The following is a 22,142-nucleotide window of genomic DNA, read 5'->3' on the forward strand; positions in this document are numbered from 1 at the left end:
AAAAAAAAAAAAAAAAAAAAAAAAAAGGCCCACCATGTTTATTTTGAAAGACATGATCACACTCAGTCACTACTTGCTGGCCAGTCGCCAAGTTTTTTCATGCGTTTTTGCATTGGCACCAACCTTCTGTTATTAAATTCATATTTTTCTTAAGCATTAGCTTCAGGATGAGGTGCTTAAAAAAAAAATTCAACACTATATACTCAGCATCAACTGTAACTAGCTGTCTGAAAGAAGAAATGATTACATTTATGATTTTTTGGCCCTTAATGCACAAGGGATGATCCAACATCATGGGACATACCCTTGTGGTCCTTCCTCCCTGCCCTGCCTCTAAGAATACATCAGAACAGTGGGAACCCCTGGCTGTGCCATTGCTCACACAGCTGGCAAATGGCAAAGATCATCTTGCAGAGCTCACAGGGTCATTATTTGGAGAAGCAATTCAACATTCCTGCAGCTCCTGTGGGGTATTGCCTCTATGGATTTACTTCCTATCTCTGTCATGTCGACACTCATCCATGACGTGTGTTTTCCAAATTCATATCTCTGCTCCTATTGAATGGCTCCTACAGAACTTGAAACATAGCCAATCAGATTCTATTCAGGGAAATTTTTAAAGTGCCAAGACTTTTGTTTAATACTGAAAAATATGGATGTGTTTAGAAACTGACCTGAAGGTATTATTGGGAATATAAGGGAAGTGGAAGTAAGACAGTTATGTGTCCTCATTTGACTATAAAGGTGAGGTGAGATGTATAAGTCTCACACTGTATTAATTTCAGAGTAATTATTAACCATCTAGTTAGTAATCATTTTAGTGAGTATTCATATAAAAATAAAGGTTAAAATTTCATTTATCAAAAACAAAGTGGAAGGAAGTCTTAACTGCCACACAGGCAAAATTGTTAATTCATTGAGTTAGAATGTATTGAATGTGTACCACATGCTGGAGACAGTGCAACTCACTATGGATACATAGATGACTAAGGTATATCCCTATATAAACTTAAAATCTAGTGGGAGAGAGAGAGACTACTAAACAGGTAAATTAATGTATGACGTGGTAAATGTGATGAATATTTGTTTAGTTCTCACTGTGCCCAGGACGTCAGACAACAAATGGTGAATAGTTACACAGACACCCTGAGATGTTGTTTCTGCCTGAGGAATATGCATCTGACTGTTGGATATATTATTGGAGTGGAGAGAGGTTTGGGTGGGGAGATGTCAGAAGAGTTCTCCAGAGACCTGTGTGAGTAAGATTGTTAAGGACAGATAGGGTGGTGGTTACCAGACTAGAGGAAGGTGTATTTGAGATAGGCCATAAAAAAAGAATCTCAGAACTTAATAAAGGAAAGAAATCAATGGCGGCCCTTGTAGAGTCAGTTTAGAGGAATAGGCAGGTAGCTTTGCTGCTGACTGTGATGGCAAAATGACAAATTCCCTTGTAGTGTTGCCATATTAATCTGCTGTGTCAGGGCTAGGTAGAACGTAATATGTACAGGGTCACCTGAAAGCTACTGTGATGTTATCTCCTCCTCGATATTCTGCGTGCTTCTGATACACCTCTACCCCCAAGGCATTTCCTCATCTGCCCATCATGGTGCCTTTGGAAATGTATTAGCTCAGATATACATTATATCTCCAAAGTCCCTCCAAAGAATATAAAAAATCGTAGGACAGAGCAACATATGAAGGCATTTCTAAATCTTAACACCTTAATGATATAGATTGTTGATTGATAAGTGAGCTACCTAGAAGAGAGGTGTATGTTGAAAATGGGCAGGCAGGGGTTGTATCTGAAGCATCGATGACCCTGAAGGAATGAACATCAGAATGAAATTGAAGAAAATAATGAAAAAAATTAAAATGACTTCTTCTTGGGGGAGTCAGGAAGGACAACCATATCAAATCACTGAGGAGGCCTCAGTGCCATTACAACATTCTTATTTGTACTTAAAAGTCGGTAATGAATGTCATCTGAAGCTGGAATCAGAACTGGGCCTGGAGCAGATTTCATGCCTTCTTTCCAGGTGTCACTACATACCCATATAATTGTAAGTCTGGGGAAAAAGGGAAAAAATATAAAAAGTTTAACTAATCCTTAAAGACAAAAAAAGAATGTCAGAATTTTCTTTTTAGGATTTGCCATATGTGTCTTTCCTGGAAGCAGTTCCTTTTAAAGACAGAATTACCATGGCACACATGGATGCCGCCCACACAGGTGGTCTTTCCCACTCACAGGAAATACAGACACATTCAATATAAGTGCATAAATCCTACCGTTGCAATGATATCTATAAATGTGACATTTCCCCAATGTAACTGTTGGTAGACATGTCTGAGAAGAAGTAAAACTACTCTGAGCCTAGTTTCCCTCCTGGTATCTTAAATTTAACATTTTGAATCCAAGATGTTTCCCTTATTAAATTCCTTTTCAAAGTAGAGCACTGTAAATACCATAGAAGCAGACTCTACCTCTTCAACACGTTAGAGGCAGGCCCTTAGCCATCTCCGTGGTACTGTGCATGTGGCTGGGTCCAGTAAAAGGCAGTAAAGTGATGCCATGGGCCACTTGGAGATTTGACTCAGGCTTTCTTGCCTCACCCAGAAGGTTGAATTCTCTGGACTCAGGTGAGCCTACATGCTGGATTCAGGGGCATCCAAATTTTGTATAATGCCTTAATATACCTCCCAGAGATATCTAGTATGAGAGAGATTCTCTGAGACTTTCTTAGAGCTATTCAGAGTTCCCGAATAGGATTTTTAAATCTCCTGAGTTGGTCCTAGAGAGTGGGATTAGGGAGGAGTCATCATTGAATAAATCCACTTCTCTGTCACAGCCTAGTGCAGGGTTTCTCAATCGCAGCATCATTGCTACTTGGGATCAGATAATTCTTTGTTGTGCTGTGCACTATAGAATGTTTAGTAGCATCCCTGGCCTCTACCCACTAGATACCAGTAGCATCACTCCCGTCCAATTGTGACAACTAAGTATTTCTCCAGATATTGTCAAATATCCCCTGGGAGCAGGGGAGGGAGCACAAAATTGCCCCCAGTTGAAAACCACAAGTCTAGTGAAAGTATGAAGAAAAAGATTTTAAGGTAGCAAGAGGCATGAATTAGATTATGATTCTAGGATCTCGCTCTATAAGAGACACAAATGACCACTCTAACTTAGCACCCCCAGTCATGTGTTGTCATCATTCCCTAGGCATGTCCTTACTTAGCTATTACCATTTGATGTATTATGATCCCTGTTTTTTTTATTTGACCTGCCCATTATATTACATATCATGGGAATTTAATAAATGTTAATGAGGTTATGGATGAATATGGTGGATAAAGTGTAAGATTGATTATATGTTTGTGTCTGTGGTGCCATCTCTGGTGTTTCCTCTTCCAAGGACCTTTGCAGAACCAGGTGTGCAACAGTGGAGGCAGGGCAGGCTATTTAAAAAAAAAAAGACGCTTCCTTAGCTGTCAGTTCTTCCAAGTGATATTCTTTATTATCTATTATTCAGTGCTTGCCATGTGCTAAACATCCTACCATCTGCCAACACAGTGCACTGTAAATAGACTTTTCTCAAGCATTTTACAGTCCGAGGAGAAAATTGATCATTACTTCAAATGGAAAATTCATCTTATGAGTAAACTGATAAAGAAATTAAATAATAAAGTGAAGAAAGGGTTACAAAATTCTGGGTAAGGTACTTTCCCTCTTCCCACCTCACCAGCCAGTGCTCACTGGTTCCAGATTATGAATGATAAGGGTGCATCCATTTGGTGTCCAGAGATCTTGAAGGTTCTAGTATTGTAAGATTATGTGGGGAGTATAGATACATAAGTATGGGGCTTCAGCTCCATACTGATGGTGAAGGCTGTGTCTTTGTACCATCTTCTTCGTGGGCACTTTGACAGTTAATATTGGTGAGTGCCTATGATGACAGGGCCCAGAGAGGCACTTGTTAAGGGCATCTCACCTAGTACTCACAACAGCCTTGCAAGATAGGTGTATCATTCCTAATTTTCAGATGAGGCTGAAATTTTTTAGGAAGAGGCAGAGCTAGGATTCAAAAGATATCTAACAACTCCAAAGTTCTTTCTTCTACATCCCAGCAACACTTTCTCTTTTTATTTAATCAGCCATCCTATCTTATGGTTCAGTACCGTGCTAGGTGTTTTGAATAAAAAGAGCATCATCATGGTGCCTACTTCCAAAGATGTCACAGCCTAAAATGGAGAAGTGGTAGGAATAGGTACACAGACAAACATAATACACTTAAAATTTATATAAAGTAAGTATATACAAAATGCTTACATTGTGTAAAATGTTGGAAAAGATACTGGTTCTCATTCATCATTCTAAGAAGCATAGACTTCTCTGTCTATAAGTATGGTCAAGCTAATTAGAAAGCTCAGAGATTACACTTAATTCAGTAAGACTGGATACCTTCCTGTCCTCCTTTAGTAATTTAATAGGGAGTCAAAAAGAACTAATTACCTTTGCTTGGGGGAGGTAAGCTGTATATCAACTTAGAGCCTTAATTCATCTTTTTACCCACAATGCTTGATGTTGCACATTTATTTTGTGGTTTCCATTTTAAGAGTTGACAGACAATAGTTACATTGAGCGGTGGCAGAAGACACATGCCATCACACTACACATTGTAAATGCAAAGCAAAATGGGAAAATTTGCAGGAAGATGACCAGCAGAGTACGTGTGAGATCCCACGCTCTCTCCCTGACAAAAGGCCATGCCGGGACCACCTAAAAGTAGATGAACCTCCTCCCCACTCCTGTAACGTGGGACTCATAGGCAACCGTGTAATTGTGGGCACTTCCTGGTCAAGGACGGGTCCTGTTAGAAAAGAGGCCGCCAGAGTTCCTTGTCTGGAAGAGCCATTTTCTGTTGAGCAAGTTCAAACCTGTTGAGACAGCAGCTTGCCGGGAAGGGGATGAACTTGTCTTTGGCATTGAAAGAATATTTGAAGGAATAATTTTCGGGCTCTTATCTGAACGTGGGAAAATGGGCAAGGTGTCCCCTGTAGAGTTGATGCAACTTTTGCTTCTCCAAGCTCACACTTTCTTAATTTCCCGTCGCCTCTTTTTTGTTTCTCCCCCACTCCCATTTATTGTTCAAGTCTCTGTTTTCTCTTGCTCCTTCTTTCTTCTTTTTGATGTTTGTCACTCTCCCTTTGGTTTTTGTTGCTGTCCCTATTCCTTAAAAGTTTTATGAAGGCAGTTTTTCCCTTTATTTTCAAAATGTGTTGATATTCAGTAGTGTTTCTTACAGTATTTCAAGCTGAACTAAAAAAATGTCGAGAAAAAGAAAAGTGAACCTGACTTTCTCAAACTTTCTAAAACTTCTGTTTGAGAGCAGGAAAAAGGTTCAGGTCATTTCTTATTTTTATCTGAACAGTTTTCCCATCCAAATAGTCAGCATAAGGAATGTAAGAAGATTTAGGGGAATACAGTCATGGTCATGAATAATTCAAATATACATTAAGAATGCAGAACTTTTAGAGCAACCAGTACATTTTATAGAGAATATTGGAAGAACACTAGGGAATGAAAACAAATATCACCCCTTCTTATCATTTTTATTAAAAGGACACGCTGGGAAAAAAACAGATTTCTTTTTTCTCCCAATTATAAATCATAAAGTATCCTGGAACCAGGACTCAGATCTTGTTTCTGAAAAGGGAAGTCAAATCGAACCACAGTAGCAAGCAGAACTTCTTGCTTTTCCACTGTTATCTTTTTATATCCATTCTTATGTACCGTAAGTAAGCTTTTTATAAACAATCAGACAAAATTCAGATTATTCATTCCAGACATCTGGACTTATTTCACTCTTGACATAGATATATTTATTTTAGACACTTACTTTAGGAATATCAAGTTTTCAAGAAAATATGATTATTTCCATGTTAATAATAATAAACTGAACAGGAAGCAATTCTTTTAAAAGAGGGTTACTGAATTGTGGAGTGGTCCAATAATATTTTCTTCCAAAAGCTGGTGTGATCATGTTGTGCAGAGATTCCTGGCACCACATGCTATCATTACAGCCTTGATACATTCAGTACAATTAAAACCCTGAGTACATCATTATTTCTTTAACACCTGGTGCCACCTGTAATGACACCAACCACAGTGCTTAGCACAGACTAGATATTCAATAAAGGTGTGTTCTTCTCTGAATCAGTCTTGCAAGTGTTCATCTTTGACAGTCTTCAAAATGCCATCTATAATTTAACATAGAAAACTTCTTTTTCTTTCATGGTTGACAAATAAGCAGACCTTGATTTCAGTCTCTGAAGCACCCTTTGACTACCATCTATTTGGGATCCACCATCTTTTTTTTTTTTTTTTTTTTTTTTGCGGTACGCGGGCCTCTCAACTATTGTGGCTTCTCCCGTTGCGGAGCACAGGCTCCGTACGCGCAGCGCTCATCAGCCATGGCTCACGGGCCCAGCCGCTCCGCGGCATGTGGGATCTTCCCAGACCGGGTCACGAACCCGCGTCCCCTGCATCGGCAGGCGGACTCTCAACCACTGCGCCACCAGGGAAGCCCCACCATCTTTTTAAAAGAAAAGATATATATCACAAATATTTTCAGTATTTAGCTCTAAAGTCCTTTTTTCTTTCTATAAGAGTGAAGTAAAAAAATAAGCATTTTAAACCTTATCTAGGCCATTTTCTCTGAGTAAAAATTTACCTTGTAGGAGCCCTTATATATTCATTGGTATATGGTTAGGTGAGTTTTGTCATTAAAATCCTAGAAAGTAGATTAAAAATTTGAAAGTCCTAGGAGAGCCCTGGAATCTACCACATAATACATTGCTGTAACTAACTGAAATTAATGTGAGTGAAGTTATAGAGTTCTTGCTTTTTCTTCTCTAGTGAAATTCTGAGAAAGTCATCCAACCTGGAAAAGGACAGCAGTGTATCACTCCAGAGCACTGAAGTTCCAGAAAAACGGCACGCGTCACTGGGTAAGCCATCCTCTTCTGCCCAGTTTAGAACAGGCCTTTTGGAACAACCAGTAAAGGTCTAATCTTTAAAAGTTATACTTTTAACTTTTCAAACAAAGATGGAATGCCTAGAATATCCCTAAGAGATCTAAATATTCCTTGTGGTTGCCTGAGTGTGGTGGTGCAGTTATGCAAAGGTCTTGAGGATAATTGGAAATTAAGTTCTTACCGAAATACTCTCTAGGAGCAAAACCTTAAATGTATAATGTTGAGAATTACACGCTTTCCCAGAATTGACTAGGGACTCTTCCATTGCCTGCAATTAGATAACACTGGGATGGTTAGAATGCGCATCAGTAAAAAATGTTGGATAGAATCTCAGAGATTTGTCCAAACATTATATTTTACAGATGAGGAGTATGAGGCCCAACAAGGTTAAGCACCCTCCCTGTCCCATCATCCAGCTGACCTGGTACTAGAGCAACTGCCAAGATGGGACTCTTCTAGCTGTAGTTTTCTTCATCCCACTCTACCACTCAGCATCACAGTCATTCATCGTGCTTGTGTACTTCTTTCATTCACAGCTAGGCCAGTGGCCCTGAGACAGTAATGTGCAGAATACCCACAGGCTGAGCTCCTTGAATCTTATGTCCAGGTGCTTTTGCTGCAGGTGGTCTTGAGAGACACTCGTTAGAAGCCACAAATTGAGAGTAAACTCTCAAAACAGCAGGACTGTTTTATATTCATTGGCAAATATTTGTTGGGTGCCTGCTATCATGTAGGCACTGTCTTAGGTACTGAATATACATTAGTGAACAAAACAGAGATTCCTGTATGTCAGAATATGATTGGTGATCTGGGGAAAAAAAGGAGTACCTTTAAAAATGCCATGTGATATTTAAGATTCTATGATATTAACATTCCAATACAAGTTGATGGACCAAATGAAAAAAAGTTCTTTGTTATTGTAGTAGGAATATGGCGGTGAGTGGTTTTGAGGAGTTAACGTGCTGTTGTGAATGATCTCTGGGTGTTTGGCTGAGTAGGTTACAGCACAGTAGAAATAAGATCATACTGTTGTGGTCCAGTAAGCTTTTCTTTGCTCAGTAGCCACAGATTATGTTTCTTAGCCTGGCCAGTCATCTCACAAATGTATTGCTTTGGTGTAGAGGAATCAGTTGGTAAATTCTTCAGCCCAGTGAGCATTTTAACAAAGCCTAGGCCCCACTGATGTTAGGTCACTGTATCTTTGAATATTAAGATGCTTTGTTGTGAGGATAATAAAGTATTTCTGTACACAATTTATAAAAGTGAACACACTGGCTTAATGAACATCCATGCTATAGATCTGAACATACTCTTCCAGCTAATGCTCCTAACCAGGAACACTCTGCCACATTATAAATAGTACTGGATGAGGCCACTTTGGGAATTACTTAATTAGCATATACTGTAGTCTGGACTAATTGCTTCCTCCCATTTATTTGATCTGAAACACCATTCAGAAACCACTTTGGGGAGGAGAGAATTTATGATCCTAAGCAGATTTTAGCCTCCCAATTGAATAATTAAAAAAAAAAAAAAAAAAAAAAAAACATTATCACCAGATGTGCATTGGCAGATCCTTTGAACAGATGCTGGGTATGATGGATCTGTGGAGCTAGTGGAGGCACCTCAGATCCTCTAGGCCTGAACAGAAATGATTCAGTTTATTAGGCAATAATATTGGTGATAAAGTTTAACGACATAAACTGGAATGAAAGCAAATGACATCCAAAAATGATTGGAAAAAACCCCAAAGCAGACCAAAACCATCACAGTTTTATGTGAAAGGAAAAACTGATGGACTTTGCCATTTTGCCAATATGAAACTTTCATGGAAGATACATATTTGAGCATATTCTTGCTGTGGAGTGTATGAGAGCATAAGTGATATTTATGGATTCTTATGTGAACCTGCCTGTGTGTGTGTGTGTGTGTGTGTGTGTGTGTGTGTGTGTGTGTAGTATGCTAATCTCTTCTTTCTTTTACAACAGCCACAGTATTTCCTAGTCCACGTTCTGATTTGGAAAGTAATGGAAAAGATACTTTCAATGGTAGTCAAGTGCTTGCCTGGATCCTTAGTTTGGAAAAGGTAATTTCACTCAGTTTTGTATGGACTCATAATAAAAAACAGGTAAACAAATGCCTCTTAGATTAATAGAGGAATCTTCCAAATAGGAAACGTATTCCCATTTGGAGTAATATCTCCGGGAGATTCTTTTCTTGGGAGCTCTTTCATAAAAAGCTTAATTTTGAGGCATTCTAAATTCCTTAAGGTCTTGGATATTTATTTACTTCCCTGTTAAGTCCCTTAATTGAACTTAAGATTTTCATTTAGTAAAAAATAGGGTGGCATTACATGTGATCTTTTAATTTCCTGAAGCAGGAAAGAAAAAATGCTGTATGAAAGCAGATGAAACTTTAACACCCATCAGACTTGCTGCCTCATCTATACTAATAACGGTTTTGGAAAAAATTAGAGCTATAAAAAATATCTCCCCAAAGTAATAAAATCCCTTTCCTTAGCGTGGTTTAAAGCCCTTACCTATGGATTTCCGTCTGTTTACCAGTCTTCCACTTTAAGATTCCAGATTGCAAGATGATAAACATCATTTCTATCGGAGGTGTAAACTGGCAACCTATGAGCTATATGTGTATGTGTGCACATATACAAGGCTTTTGAGAAATTGACTTTGAATGCCTTTAGGCAGAAGAGGTACTCTTCTGTCAGCTGCAATCCACACTTCTCCTTATTGTCTTTTATCCAACCAGATTTAAGTTATTTGGCTAGCCAATGGACATTTAAATCCTGCTTTACGTGCTCTTCAGAAATTAAGAGATCATTTTTAATATTTTGCCATGGAGAGACTACTACTCTCTCTCTCTTTCTCTATCTATCACACACACACATAAGCATTTTTAATAATATATCATGTCTTATGTAGTAGACGTTTCTTCCATCTGAAACATAGGGACATAACTCTGGTCTTTATTCATATATTCCTGTGACCATAACCGCTGCTGCTTAATATGTGTCTATTAGTTCCCCTTGAATTAACATTCTGTATAACTGAGGCATCTTGATAAACTTGTTTATGTCAATAAGCCAAAGAACAACACAAAAATGTATGTCAGGAAAAGGCACCATACCTATCAAGGCAATTCTGCCAGTGCTGGTTGAAATATAAGACTTGCAGGGTCAGTCCAGTCTAGATTTTGAAAGTCTAGTTTATATAATAGTTGAGGTACCTAAAGCACCCTGTGTAGCTGAGGAAGCCCCACCATGTGACCACGTAATTCCAGTATAAAGCCTCCACAAATCATGCTAGGGTGCAAACTAGGGAAAGTTATTTTATTCCATTCTGTTTCTTCTATATTGGTTCCTAGAAGCAAACAGCCTTGCATTGTATAAGTTAAATTCTTTAATAGCTAGAATAGCAGTGCTATTCTCAAAAATACCACTTTATTGTATTGAAACTCCCAGGTTCTCTTTCTCATATGGAATAAAATTTCAGAATTTTGTGAGGCAGCACAGAGTCATGTATCCGATGGAGATAAATCAAAAATGAATTTTCTATGTATAGATACATATTTTCAGAGTAGTTGGAGCAGAAAAGGGATGTAAAAATCAGGATCACATATTGATGCCTCTGTCAGCAATCTCTCTGATTCCTTTTTCTTTCTGTTTACTGCTTTCTGCAACCCTTGCAAGAATAAGTAGAGAAATCATTCTGGGGTGAGTTTATATGTAATGTTAAGAACGAGATGTGGATGAATGACTAGAAGACCTGGCACTTAGAGTATCTCCTGGAATAAGTGGAGCCTGTCTTGTTTCATTACATTTAGAAGTTGAATCACTGGAAGGTAGAGTGTAGATTTTGTGATATAAAGGGAGGATGAAGTTAGCTAGCCCTCACCTCACAGGTTATAATAATTAATTACTAAGACGGATGCATTAAATATTGCAACTAACTGTAATTGGCTCTATAAATATCTAAACAACTTAATGGTGAATGTGATCAATATTATAGATGAAAATAGTGCTGTATCTGTTAACTAGTCTGTACTGTGAAATATATGGGGGACTTCTGTTATGAAAATGCTTTCCAATTATTGCCTTTGATAATTATATGCTTGTATGTATTTTCATATATGTGTTTTCTTTTTTCTTTATGTGCATAATTCTTAAATGAAATAATTGCTTTGCAAATGAAACATAATCCATGTTTTTCCACTTCTCTAAACAAACACTGTTGGTCTTGAGACTAGACTCTGCAGCTCTTCCTTTTTGGAATTCTTCCAAAGATCCTGGCCAATTTCCCACGAAGTGTCACAAATTATTAGGACACCTAAGTCTCTGCTGTTAAATGTCCAGGAAAAGCTTAAGATTTTTAAGCCTGAAGATTTTTGTGAGACAAGATCTAGCACATTTAGGTTGTCTAGTCAGAGACAGGAAATGTGTTCAGTTTAAAAAATCATATGCAAATCTTTTGAATCATAAAGATGACAAGAGTTATCACATTCACACATTCTCTCAGTGACTTTTCATGGGTAAACCCAACGTATTTTAGTGTTAATTTAATAGTTGCTATAATGCAGGACCTTAAAATGGCTATTATGTAGACAGGTGAGTTTCCTTGATGACTAGGACATGTTAATATCTATATTTACTAGCATTATTATACCACTCTTCTCACACACATTGCTTTTACAGCAAAATTCGACTTCAGAAGATATACGAAGAGAACTGTGTGAGAGCTATCCAAGATATACTGCCGATTATGCCTTCTCTTGGACCACTCTAGGGAAAAATGTTTTTAACATATTTTGCCTGTCCAACATGACCCTTTTAGAGTCTTCTCTCCGAGAACTAACAAACCAGTTCTCTCAGGTGAGTGTAAATATTTTAACATGATCAAGATCTCATAAACAATAGAAAGAAGTGTATTGTTTCCATTATCGTATACACAAAGTGACTCAAAATGCATCAAAGAGCAAATGCGTACGTAGTCCACATGTACTAGGAAATGCTGACTGAAATGTTGGCTCACCTTTGGCATGAATTCCTCGCACAGAGATTCACATACAATGTCTAATTCTAAGTAATATGTCTGTTTGCTATTTAAATGTGCAGGATTGAAATTATGTTAATGTGGAACCAAAAATACTGCATTATGGTTAATGTGGAGACATCTTTGTAGATGAAATTTGACTTTGCTCTATGGTGAATGAAGATTGACTGTTTTCTCTGAGATATTTTATTTAAGTGAGATTACTCAGGATACAATGTAAGTTTAATAATGAAACTATCAGAGCCTTATAACTCTCAGAAGTTAGAATAATGGATAATCTTTAAAATGTTTCTTCTAAGGTCAAACCCAATTTACAAATTTGACTTTTTTATGAAATAATATAATCCCTCTGTCCAAAATATTATACATTAAAACCAAGAACTTTATAATATGGAGTGCTAATGACCATTTTCATATGCTAGTCTTAAATTAAGATGTGAAAATAAGACACTGATAATCTTCTTTTAATGAAACTCCACATACAATGAAAGTTCACAAAAATATTCAGAATTCTCTCAAAATTTTCTAAACAGGAGTAAATGAAACATGTCCACATCTAACATTTTTGCCCTTGATTCTCTGAATTTTATTGTAAGTAAGTGCAGAATGCTTAAATTACTCTTCAGTAGTCTGAGTTTTCCAAATGAACTAGATTAGAGACACTGTTATAATAACCCCAATCCAATGTAGAGCACTTAAAATTGTATCTCAACAAACTCAGCAGTCACGTAGAATGTGTGGTTAAGAATATGTTGTTCGAAATCACATTTTCAGCGTGAAAGACCTTGAATTAAGACAGAACAAAAGCCTGACTTTCCTAGTATGAATGAGCTTATTAAGAAGATTGTTTTGGGTGGGAATATAATGACGGTATTAGCTGGGTCCTGTGATTCAGAGCAAAATTACAGGTCGTGGTTTTCATTTATTTGTTTGCTTATAGTACAAGATATGATTATTACATAGGATATTCACTCTAAATCATTATTATAACTGAAGTTCCTTATATTCCAGCAGAACTTTGGAAATATTTTATTAAGTATGTATAATTGTAATAGTAGACATTTTCATATGTTTATATATATACATATTCACACCCATATAATATAAAATATATAAATTTTAAGGGTTTTCTATGCAAATAATAAATAATATAAGGTCTACTAATGGATATAGAGAAGATACGTCTGCAGATCCCACACCAGATCCTAAAGAAAAACAAAAATATTACCCTGAAGCGAATTTTATTTTAAGAATTAATTTTAATTTCCCAAACACAATTTAAAATATTTTGTATAAATAGTTTTGTTAACCAAACATTAAATATGCCAATTTCTGGAACTATAGGAAAGAATCTAATTATATGTAAGAACATTTGAAATGGTTATAGTTTTTCCAAGTAAAAGATGACTTCAAACTGAATGAAAATCTGAAAGAATTACTTATGTGAAAATCTAAACTTTTAATGTTTTCAAAGGCAGTTAGCCATGTGGTTACAGATGTTGAAGTCTCATTTCACCCTGTTTGTGGTTTTATTTTTTAAGCTATCAAGTGATCCCAATAACCAGAAGACAGTGTTTCAGGAAATGGTCAAAGTGCTGTCCTTTTTCTCACAAGTGCAAGAGCAGACAGCCGTGTGGCAGCTTCTCTCCAGTTTTCCAAATGTGTTCCGGAATGACACAACACTAAGCAATCTATTTGATGTTCTTCGAAGTGCAAACAGGTAAGAAAAAGTAAGAATTAAGGGGAATATTACTGTTCATAAAGAAGTCTTTCTTTCTTTTTTTTTTTTTTAATATTACCTTTAGGATCACTGGTAGGTAGGTAATTTAAACACAGCAAATAATCCTTCAGCACCTTATTACAGATTTTGGCAATGAAAGTAAGTGTATTAGTTAAGCAAAGAAGAAACACACATTGTGGTCATCAGAATTATTGACAGGTTTATGGGGAAACAAGGAGGAACACTAATCATAACATCTATAGTGTCAGTTGGTATCCCAGAACTTCTGAGAAAGATGGTAGGGCAGGACCAATGGTAGATTGGAACCTTGACTCAGGCTCACTCAGGGACAACCGGGGCTCTATGCATCTAGTATTTTAACTGTTCAAGAAGAAAATATTTCATTGGGTTTTGGTTGGTACTACACAGTAAAAACAACCCCATTGGCTAGTGTTTACACCAAGCCACCCCAAGGGGTTTGCCCTCCCTCAGGTGTAGCCAGCTTAAGCCTGCATATTGGGTTGGCTTTATTTGACACATATGACACAAAGATTTGAAAAATTTTGCAGAAGAAACCCTTTTAAAGCCTGCATTCCTCATAAAAGAGATCTGAGCGTGGCCAGCATTCAGAGTTTGATGGACACATACTTAGGTTTTGGCTGTCCAGCTAATTTGGAAATGTGCATTAAACAAAACAACAACTGTATTAACAACTAGCAATTACTGACTGCCTGTTACATGCCAGACACTTTCCTGGACCCTTTATATATATCACATTGAAACTTACAACAGAACTATTGTTTATTTTATAAGTGAGATAACAGAAGGTTATAAAAATTAAATATTTGATGATTATGCCGCTAGGAGGGTTTGAACCTGGGTTTTTTAACTCCAGAACCCAGACTGCCTCTCTAATATGTCACTAAGAGCACAGTGGATTCCATCGCTAATGTCTGAAGCACCACAAGAGTTTTCTCATCTTCTCTGATAAGCTTCCAAGAGTTTATATTTGTTCAAAGACCTTATAATAAGGCCTCATGTTGTTGCATTAATTCCATTTGATTCTCACAACAGTTCTTTGAGATTGAGACTACAGATATCCCCATTTTATAAAAGAGGAAACACACACTAGTTTTTTAAAGTTAAATCTTCTTTACTATTATTATTAAACTAACAGTATCACTAAAATCTGTAAATTCTTCACAAATGACTGTATTTTATCATCAAATCATTAGTTTATCTTACTCTTTGTTGATCAAGTAATATGGACAAATAAACCCCATGAAAAGGTTTTGAGGTTATTTATACCAGCAATTTTGCAAAGTTGTAAGTTGTTATATAGTTCAGTCACCAAAACCAGATTATATAATGTTAAGATTATGACAGAGATTAGCAAAAATGAGTAATCTCAAAAGTCAAGAATTGTGAAAAATGAAAAAACATACATGATATTCACCATTTATGAGCAAGAAGTTGTGCTGAGATATGAATCACAAAAACTCCTTTATAAATTACCTTTACATATGAGGAGACTTGTTTCGGATAACTTCCATTTGTATATGATGAAAAGGGCAGAAAAACAAAATCAATGAAGTGAAATAAAAGTATTTCGATCAATAGTTTAAAGGATTTCAGAGAGGACAATGGTCAGGAGTCATTTTTAAGTCACGTTTTGTTAGAAAAAAGATGAATTAAGTCTTCTGACATTTTTATTAATTATATTAATAACAATAATGCTGACAGTTACTGTGAGATTGCCAAGTGTTCAGTCTTTGAAGGTGTTACTTTGAGACAGCAGATTAATGGAGTCAAGCAGAAGGCCAAGCTGGGAGAAGCAGAGATCTACAACCTCAGAACATTTAACTGGTCTCCACGGCGACCAGGGTTCAGAAGTAACTCAAAGTCTGAGAACCAGGAGATTCTTGGGGGCAAATATAAAAAATGCCTGAGGTATTGACTGTTACGTATATAGAGCAGAAATTAAAAAAAATTCAGCCATGCCCCTATGGCCAAGCACACAGCTGTAAAAACAAGTTAACAATGTTCTGGGCTCAGTGCAGAAATGTTCTGTCGTCCTCCCCGCCATGTTGGGGCAAAGTGCCAGAGGCAAGACATAAAGTGGAAAGAACATAAACTTTGAAATTAGACAAAACCAGTTCTATTTATTTGGATAACCTCATGTAAGTTATTTAACTTTTTGAACTTTAGTTTTCCTGTCTATAAAACAAAACAAATGAAAATGACTTTATGGAACTATTAGAGAAGTAAATAAAATTATAAATATATATGTTTATATATAGACACATATCTACTAGAAACTAGAGGATACTCTTAGCTCTCTAAATATTTTCATTCATAGCTAGGGAGCTAAAATTAAAATGACCTTAATTTAAATATTAAAAATTCCAAAAATATGGTAGAAAGTATATGCACATGCTGTTACTGGAGTGAGCCTTCAGTTGATTAGGATACATATGGAAAAACTATCACCTAGTATGTATTACATTTAACTTCACAGTGGCAAATCCTTAACAAAGCCTTTTAAGTTACTACTCATGTATATTAAAGCATTGCCTCACAGTTATTTGTGAAATTCAGACATACTTGTACAATGCTAACATTTTTTAAATGTGCTAATGACAATAAGGGGATAAAAAAGGCATTTCTTAAGTCACTAGTTGGTCTTTTGGAAATATGGAATGAACTCCAGCATAAGTGAATTTGCTGATTGTTTATCCACAGTGTAGACTGCCCATCTTATTAGTAATGTAAAAATCATAGGAAGACAGTGCCAGTTAGTCTGGATATTAATTTTGAGCTACCCCTGGAGCAGTGCCTATGGGCCATTTAGGGGATAGAATGCAGTCTTTAATTAGGGCAAGCTCCATTTTTTTTTCAAAAACATTACCATTTGTTTACCTTTGTAAAGGTAAATATTTATCAAATGCTTAATTAATAATTATTCTTGAAACTGGATCTTTTATCTGGGCTTGATTTTTAATGAAAATAATTTCCAATATTTAATTTTTTCCTTTAATTAAAAAGAAAAAATAAAGAAGTATCCTTTCACTGGAAGCTTCTATATCTAACCACTTATTTTTTAGGTCTTAACAAAGAAAAAAAAAAACTGACATGAAGTTCACTTCTTACTTTAAGGCCTTTTAGGTTTTAGAATCCTGGAACAGGTGAAGTGCTCTGTCTGGGTCAAGAACACTTTGTTGGGATTTTGTGCATAAACAGACAAACAAGTAATTAGACGACAAAAGCAGCATCTTGTTTCTTATGTTATAAGAATAGTTTTCTATACTGTAGCTATTTTCTCCTTGAATAACCTTTTGTTTCTGTCTGCAAACCTTGAAATACAATCTGGTTTAATTGTTTTTCAACTTGTTAGTGCGCTGCTGGCCGTGCAGAAGGTTTATCCACGGGTTACAGCTTATGAAGGTTTCAGAGCGCTCCATAAATCTGTTAAACATCTGCTTTACACTCTGGACTCCCCATCTCAAGGTATTATATTTCCATCTTCCTGTATTCAATTCTGTGTTGCAATTCTGTATTCAGTTCCGTTAAAAATAAAAAACAAAGTACAAGTGAAGTAATCAGTTATGGATGGTATTATTCTTAGGTAGGGACATAAGCTACAACTAAATCTGGGTCTTTAGATAACCAAAGTGTGGAGACAAGGAGAAATGGCCAGAAAAGAGGCTGTGACTTTCTAGGATTTTAATTTTGGTAAAAATGATCTCTCTTAGCTATATTATAAAGCTATGTTTATAGTTGGTATGAAAAATAAATATCAGAGTAAGGGAGTAAACCTCAGCAAGTAGATTTCTACCACTACTTTTTGAACAAAAGCCTACACTGAATCGCAGTATCTTTGCCCTCATTTTCAAATTTTGTGTTTTTAATCAGGATGAGTCTTTGGTAAAAATATTCCCCTCAACCAGCCATCTTGAAAATGCATGATGGACATCAGAGCGTGAATAGATCAGTATAGCTCTACTGTCACTTATAGGTATAAGACAAACTATAGCATGTTGCTAGTGAATCAGAAAAAAATCACCTTTGCATATAGAGGATAGCATTATATACCACACACATGGGAATGCACAGACACACACACAGCCATATACAGACAAACATTTAGGGCTATAAGGAATAAATCCGTACTTGCCAAGTAAAATGTTTCGTTAGCATTTACCTCTCCTGAATGAATTTAAAAAAATAGGCTTTCTCAACTGAGTTTGTCAGCTTTTAAATATGTAGACTTTACCTTTGGATTACTGATAAGTGTCCTGAGAGCATCAGGTCACAACCTGATTGTTTATTACAAGGTCTTTATTAGTTTTCATATGAATAGCAGGTTTGGAAAGGCTTTGAAGACTTCTCGAAGGAGGTTCTAACATACACTTGGATACCAATTTCTGTTAGTCTAGAACATTTTTTATATCATCAATTACAGAATTAATGACTAGCTTGCAAGATTGATTGTTGTTAAATTCAATGGTCTTGACGAACATTAAGGTTAAAAAAAAAATTTGCACTTTTAAAAAAGTCCAGACCAGAAAACCAGACAGTACAGTAAAAGACACTAATTATTTCCCCTGTATATTTTTATATTTTCATTTTAAAGACTTGAGAACTTCAAGTTCTCTTTACCATTCTTTTCCTTTTCATCTTCGGACTCATACCTTGTAATTGTAAAGTAGAGGGATGAAGTTGAAAATTTTTTTACAAAGGACAGAAGCTCCTCAGTGCCTTAGAAGCAGAAGAACCTGTCATTAACTGAGGCAGCAGAACACTTTTTTCTGTTGAACAGTATAACTAACTCAATTTTCAGTACTTAACAACGGCCATGTCTCATGTCTATGAATATGCTAATGATTTTGGCATGTATTAAGCCATGGCATTGGATAGTCAGGATGACAAGGAAATGTGCTTTTATTTTTTAAATTAGATGTGCTTATATTTGTTTGTTTTTTAATTTCCTACATGTGTGACTTTTATCAGTCTGAGGATACCAACACAGTAGCATTAATGTCAATTCCTAAGTCATTAACCCTAAGACCCTACCTACCTGCCTGAGCAGAAATTTCATGACCTTTGAAAAATCCTTCCAGGTATTTTCTGGGAATCCTTCAGGAAACTCAAACTTGTTTTGAAGTACAGATACCTGCCACGTTGCCCAAGCCACCCGTGCTTAGTCTCCATGGTGTTTAGCGGTATTTGTGAACATACTTTTTCCCTTGGCTTTACACTCAGTAAACTGGAATGGAATGGTTTCTTATAGCAGAGTTGCTTGGGTCCTCTCTAATGCATGACAGGGCTCAGATAGCTTTGAGGGTCTCACCCCTCTCTTTCAAAGAAAAAATAAAAGGGTAGTATTTTTTGTGTCAGTAATAAATGTTTTATTATCTTAAGTCCCTTCTATCATCAAAACAACTCTATAAGAGATAGTTATTACCCCATTTTGCAGACAAAGAAACTGGGGCAAAGGGAGGCTGGGCACTTTGCCTGTGTTATACATTCAGCAAGTGACTGAACTGAGATTTAGAGCCTAGATCTGTCTAAGCCCAAAGCCAGGTCCCCAAGCTCTTTGTTAGATGGCCTCACTCATATTTACCATACACACTATGATAGCTCACACAAGTACCTGCTATCACCAAACCTCAGAACTGGCTCCACTTTTAGCCACTGATGGAATTTGACTATTTGTGTCAGATTCCTTCTCACATGATACATTTTTTGATAGCCATTGCCCCATTCCTCTCCACACCACACATCTATTTCTAATTCAGACCTCCCCACCCCATGTCTAGTTCTGATTCAACCCTGGTTATGAACATAGTTCAAGGTTTTTTCAGAAGCCTCCTCAGCAACCATGATACTATGGAGATGCTAATAAACACTTGGGAAGAAGCTTGTCTCCTAACTTGCTGTTTCAAGGAGTCTAATTCTCAGCTCCACCCCACTGAGGATCCCTACTTCACAGTTTAGTATTTTCATTTATAAAACTGAGTTCTGAGAGAAAAGATTACCTTTTTGGCTCATTGAAGTTTGCTGTTTTGCAAAGTATAGTAAATTACATGAAATTACATCTTTTAAAACAGAAAACAGTCTTTACTGGTGAAAGAGGCTATCTGTGCACTGGATTTCTTTCTATGTCTTTGGGCACCCTTTTTATATATGCCTAGTTCTACAAATAAAGTAAAATCTGACTTTTTAAAGGTCTGTAACAATTTCCACTTCATTAAAGCCTATTTAATACAGTATTTGTTCTCAGACACCTTAGAGGCCAGAATGAAAAGTGGCCAGAGGGAGAAGTCCATACTTAACAGCAAGGTCAAGCCTATAATTGATATGTATAAAGTTAATTTCTATTAGTTATTCATTTGAATAGCGTGATGAGGAAGAGACACTCCATAACCATATAGAATACAAATGCTAATGAACTTGCTCAGCATCCCATAGGAGTTCAAAGTGGGCAAGATACGATCTTGGGAAAATGGTTTTATATACTTTTACACTGGAGTCCTATCCTGGATTATTCTATATATGGATGCCAATAAATAATAGGTATTACCATTATTAATTAGGTTTATTTATTCTGGGTATCTTCTTCTTGGTCCTTTCACTCACTAATGCATTGCTGTCATTAGAGCAATAATACTTAGCTGCATCCTGAGCAGAACAGAGAACTCCCTTCTGCCAGAGAGGAAAACTGAAAAAGCCACTCTGCCAGATACTAGGGACAGAGCAGACATTACTCAGACATGACTGATACAGACATAGACAAGGAGGTCTTTAATTCTGTGAGTCTTTTACACACATGCTTAAACAAAATGATCAGCGTGAGAAAAGTACAGATGGTTTCCTAGTGACAGCTAGAGACAATGGGAGAAGCGAACTTCTCCCTAGTCTAGAGACAATGGGAGAAGCCTTAAAGCTGGCAATAAAATATCCTACTGAAAATGGTTAGGCCAATGTTAAAAAATGACAGCACTAAAACTACTGGATTATTTATAAGGAATTAGTAGTGTCTACAGGGAAGAATGAAATAAGTAATACCATTTCCTTAAAGGGGCCGAATGAAAGAAAGCACTGGATTTCTGATGTTTTTATTTATGTAGTAGCTGTTTAAAGTATTTCATTTTCAATTTTGCATGTGAATGTTGTTGCACACTTACTCTTTAACAATACAATGTTATGGAGCAAGCGGAATAAGGAACCTGTTTAACTTCTAGGGACAGTTATCTGTGTTGAATGAGATCTTCACATATGGTTTCCATTAGACGCAACTTAGTGATTGACTTCCACACTCCAAACTTTCATATTATTTGAGACCACTCAGAATGGTTCCGTTAATGTTAGCCAATTTGCATTCACAGCTGCATTCAGTTGAAATCACTGGCTGCTTTTTGAAAGATAGAAAATATAGATTAGTGATGGTAGATGTTTCCTACGGCTACATTCTAGACAACTGAAGACAAACAAAAAAATCCAGTGACCCATAAGACTGAAATTGGCTTCGTTTGATTAAGAAGTCATGGGGTAGTCAATTTGCATTATGATATTTAAGAGTCATCTATGCATACAGGTCTTAGGATAAAATAATGCAATGGTTTGATGCACAGAGAAATAATTTGTTCGAAATGCATATGCTTGACCATTGGAATTATTTCAATTAGTAGGCATCTCTTTCCTATAAATATCTTAAATGTTTCCAACTGAAAGAGCTTAGACATCTCTTGTAAAATCCTTTGGAGAAAAATTCTGCAGACTTCCTGCATTTTTTTCCCATTAATTTGACCTGGGATGATTTTTGCTTAGAAAAATAAATCCTTTACGGAAATGTTAAATATTCTCCTATATAAATATTATCACTTTAGGTGGCTCTGATAATACAACACATGTGTGGAGTGAGGAAGATGGACGGTCTCTATCCCCAAGCAGCCTGGCTGCCCAGTAAGTCTTTGTTGGTTTGTTGGTTTATTTCTAAACTGGTAAGTAACTTGGCTGAATAAGCAATCAAAACAATTCATAAACATAATTCTTTTATCAGTATATAAGGCCATGGAATAGAAAAATCAATTATTGACTGACCAAAGAAAAAGATACAGTTGAAGTGCAGTAAAGTTGAAACTTGTTTTTTGGTATTATTCAATGATACTTTCGGATAATGCAACATGAGGATCTGTTTTTCAGTTCTAAGATTGTATAACTAGATCCCCCATGTTCTGTCTGGATTGGTTACCTTACGTCTATGAGGAAAATCTAGCTGGAGGCCCAATTTCCAACTCGTTTCAGGTCTTTCATCATGAAAG

At 36.4% G+C, this 22,142-nt stretch overlaps 1 protein-coding gene across 1 annotated transcript in view; it reads left to right on the forward strand.

The window, feature by feature from the left end:
• Positions 1-22,142, forward strand: part of ABCA12 (ATP binding cassette subfamily A member 12) — a 184,381-nt gene that overhangs the window by 64,839 nt on the left and 97,400 nt on the right. Inside the window, exons 4-10 of the mRNA XM_007456410.1 lie at positions 6,914-7,005; positions 9,021-9,118; positions 10,240-10,248; positions 11,741-11,917; positions 13,640-13,818; positions 17,213-17,325; positions 21,708-21,783. Coding sequence (XP_007456472.1) covers positions 6,914-7,005; positions 9,021-9,118; positions 10,240-10,248; positions 11,741-11,917; positions 13,640-13,818; positions 17,213-17,325; positions 21,708-21,783 — 744 coding nt within the window. The remainder of the gene's footprint in view (positions 1-6,913; positions 7,006-9,020; positions 9,119-10,239; positions 10,249-11,740; positions 11,918-13,639; positions 13,819-17,212; positions 17,326-21,707; positions 21,784-22,142) is intronic.

Source organism: Lipotes vexillifer, unplaced genomic scaffold, assembly GCF_000442215.2.
Source record: "Lipotes vexillifer unplaced genomic scaffold, Lipotes_vexillifer_v1.1 scaffold1179, whole genome shotgun sequence".
NCBI lineage: Eukaryota > Metazoa > Chordata > Mammalia > Artiodactyla > Lipotidae > Lipotes > Lipotes vexillifer.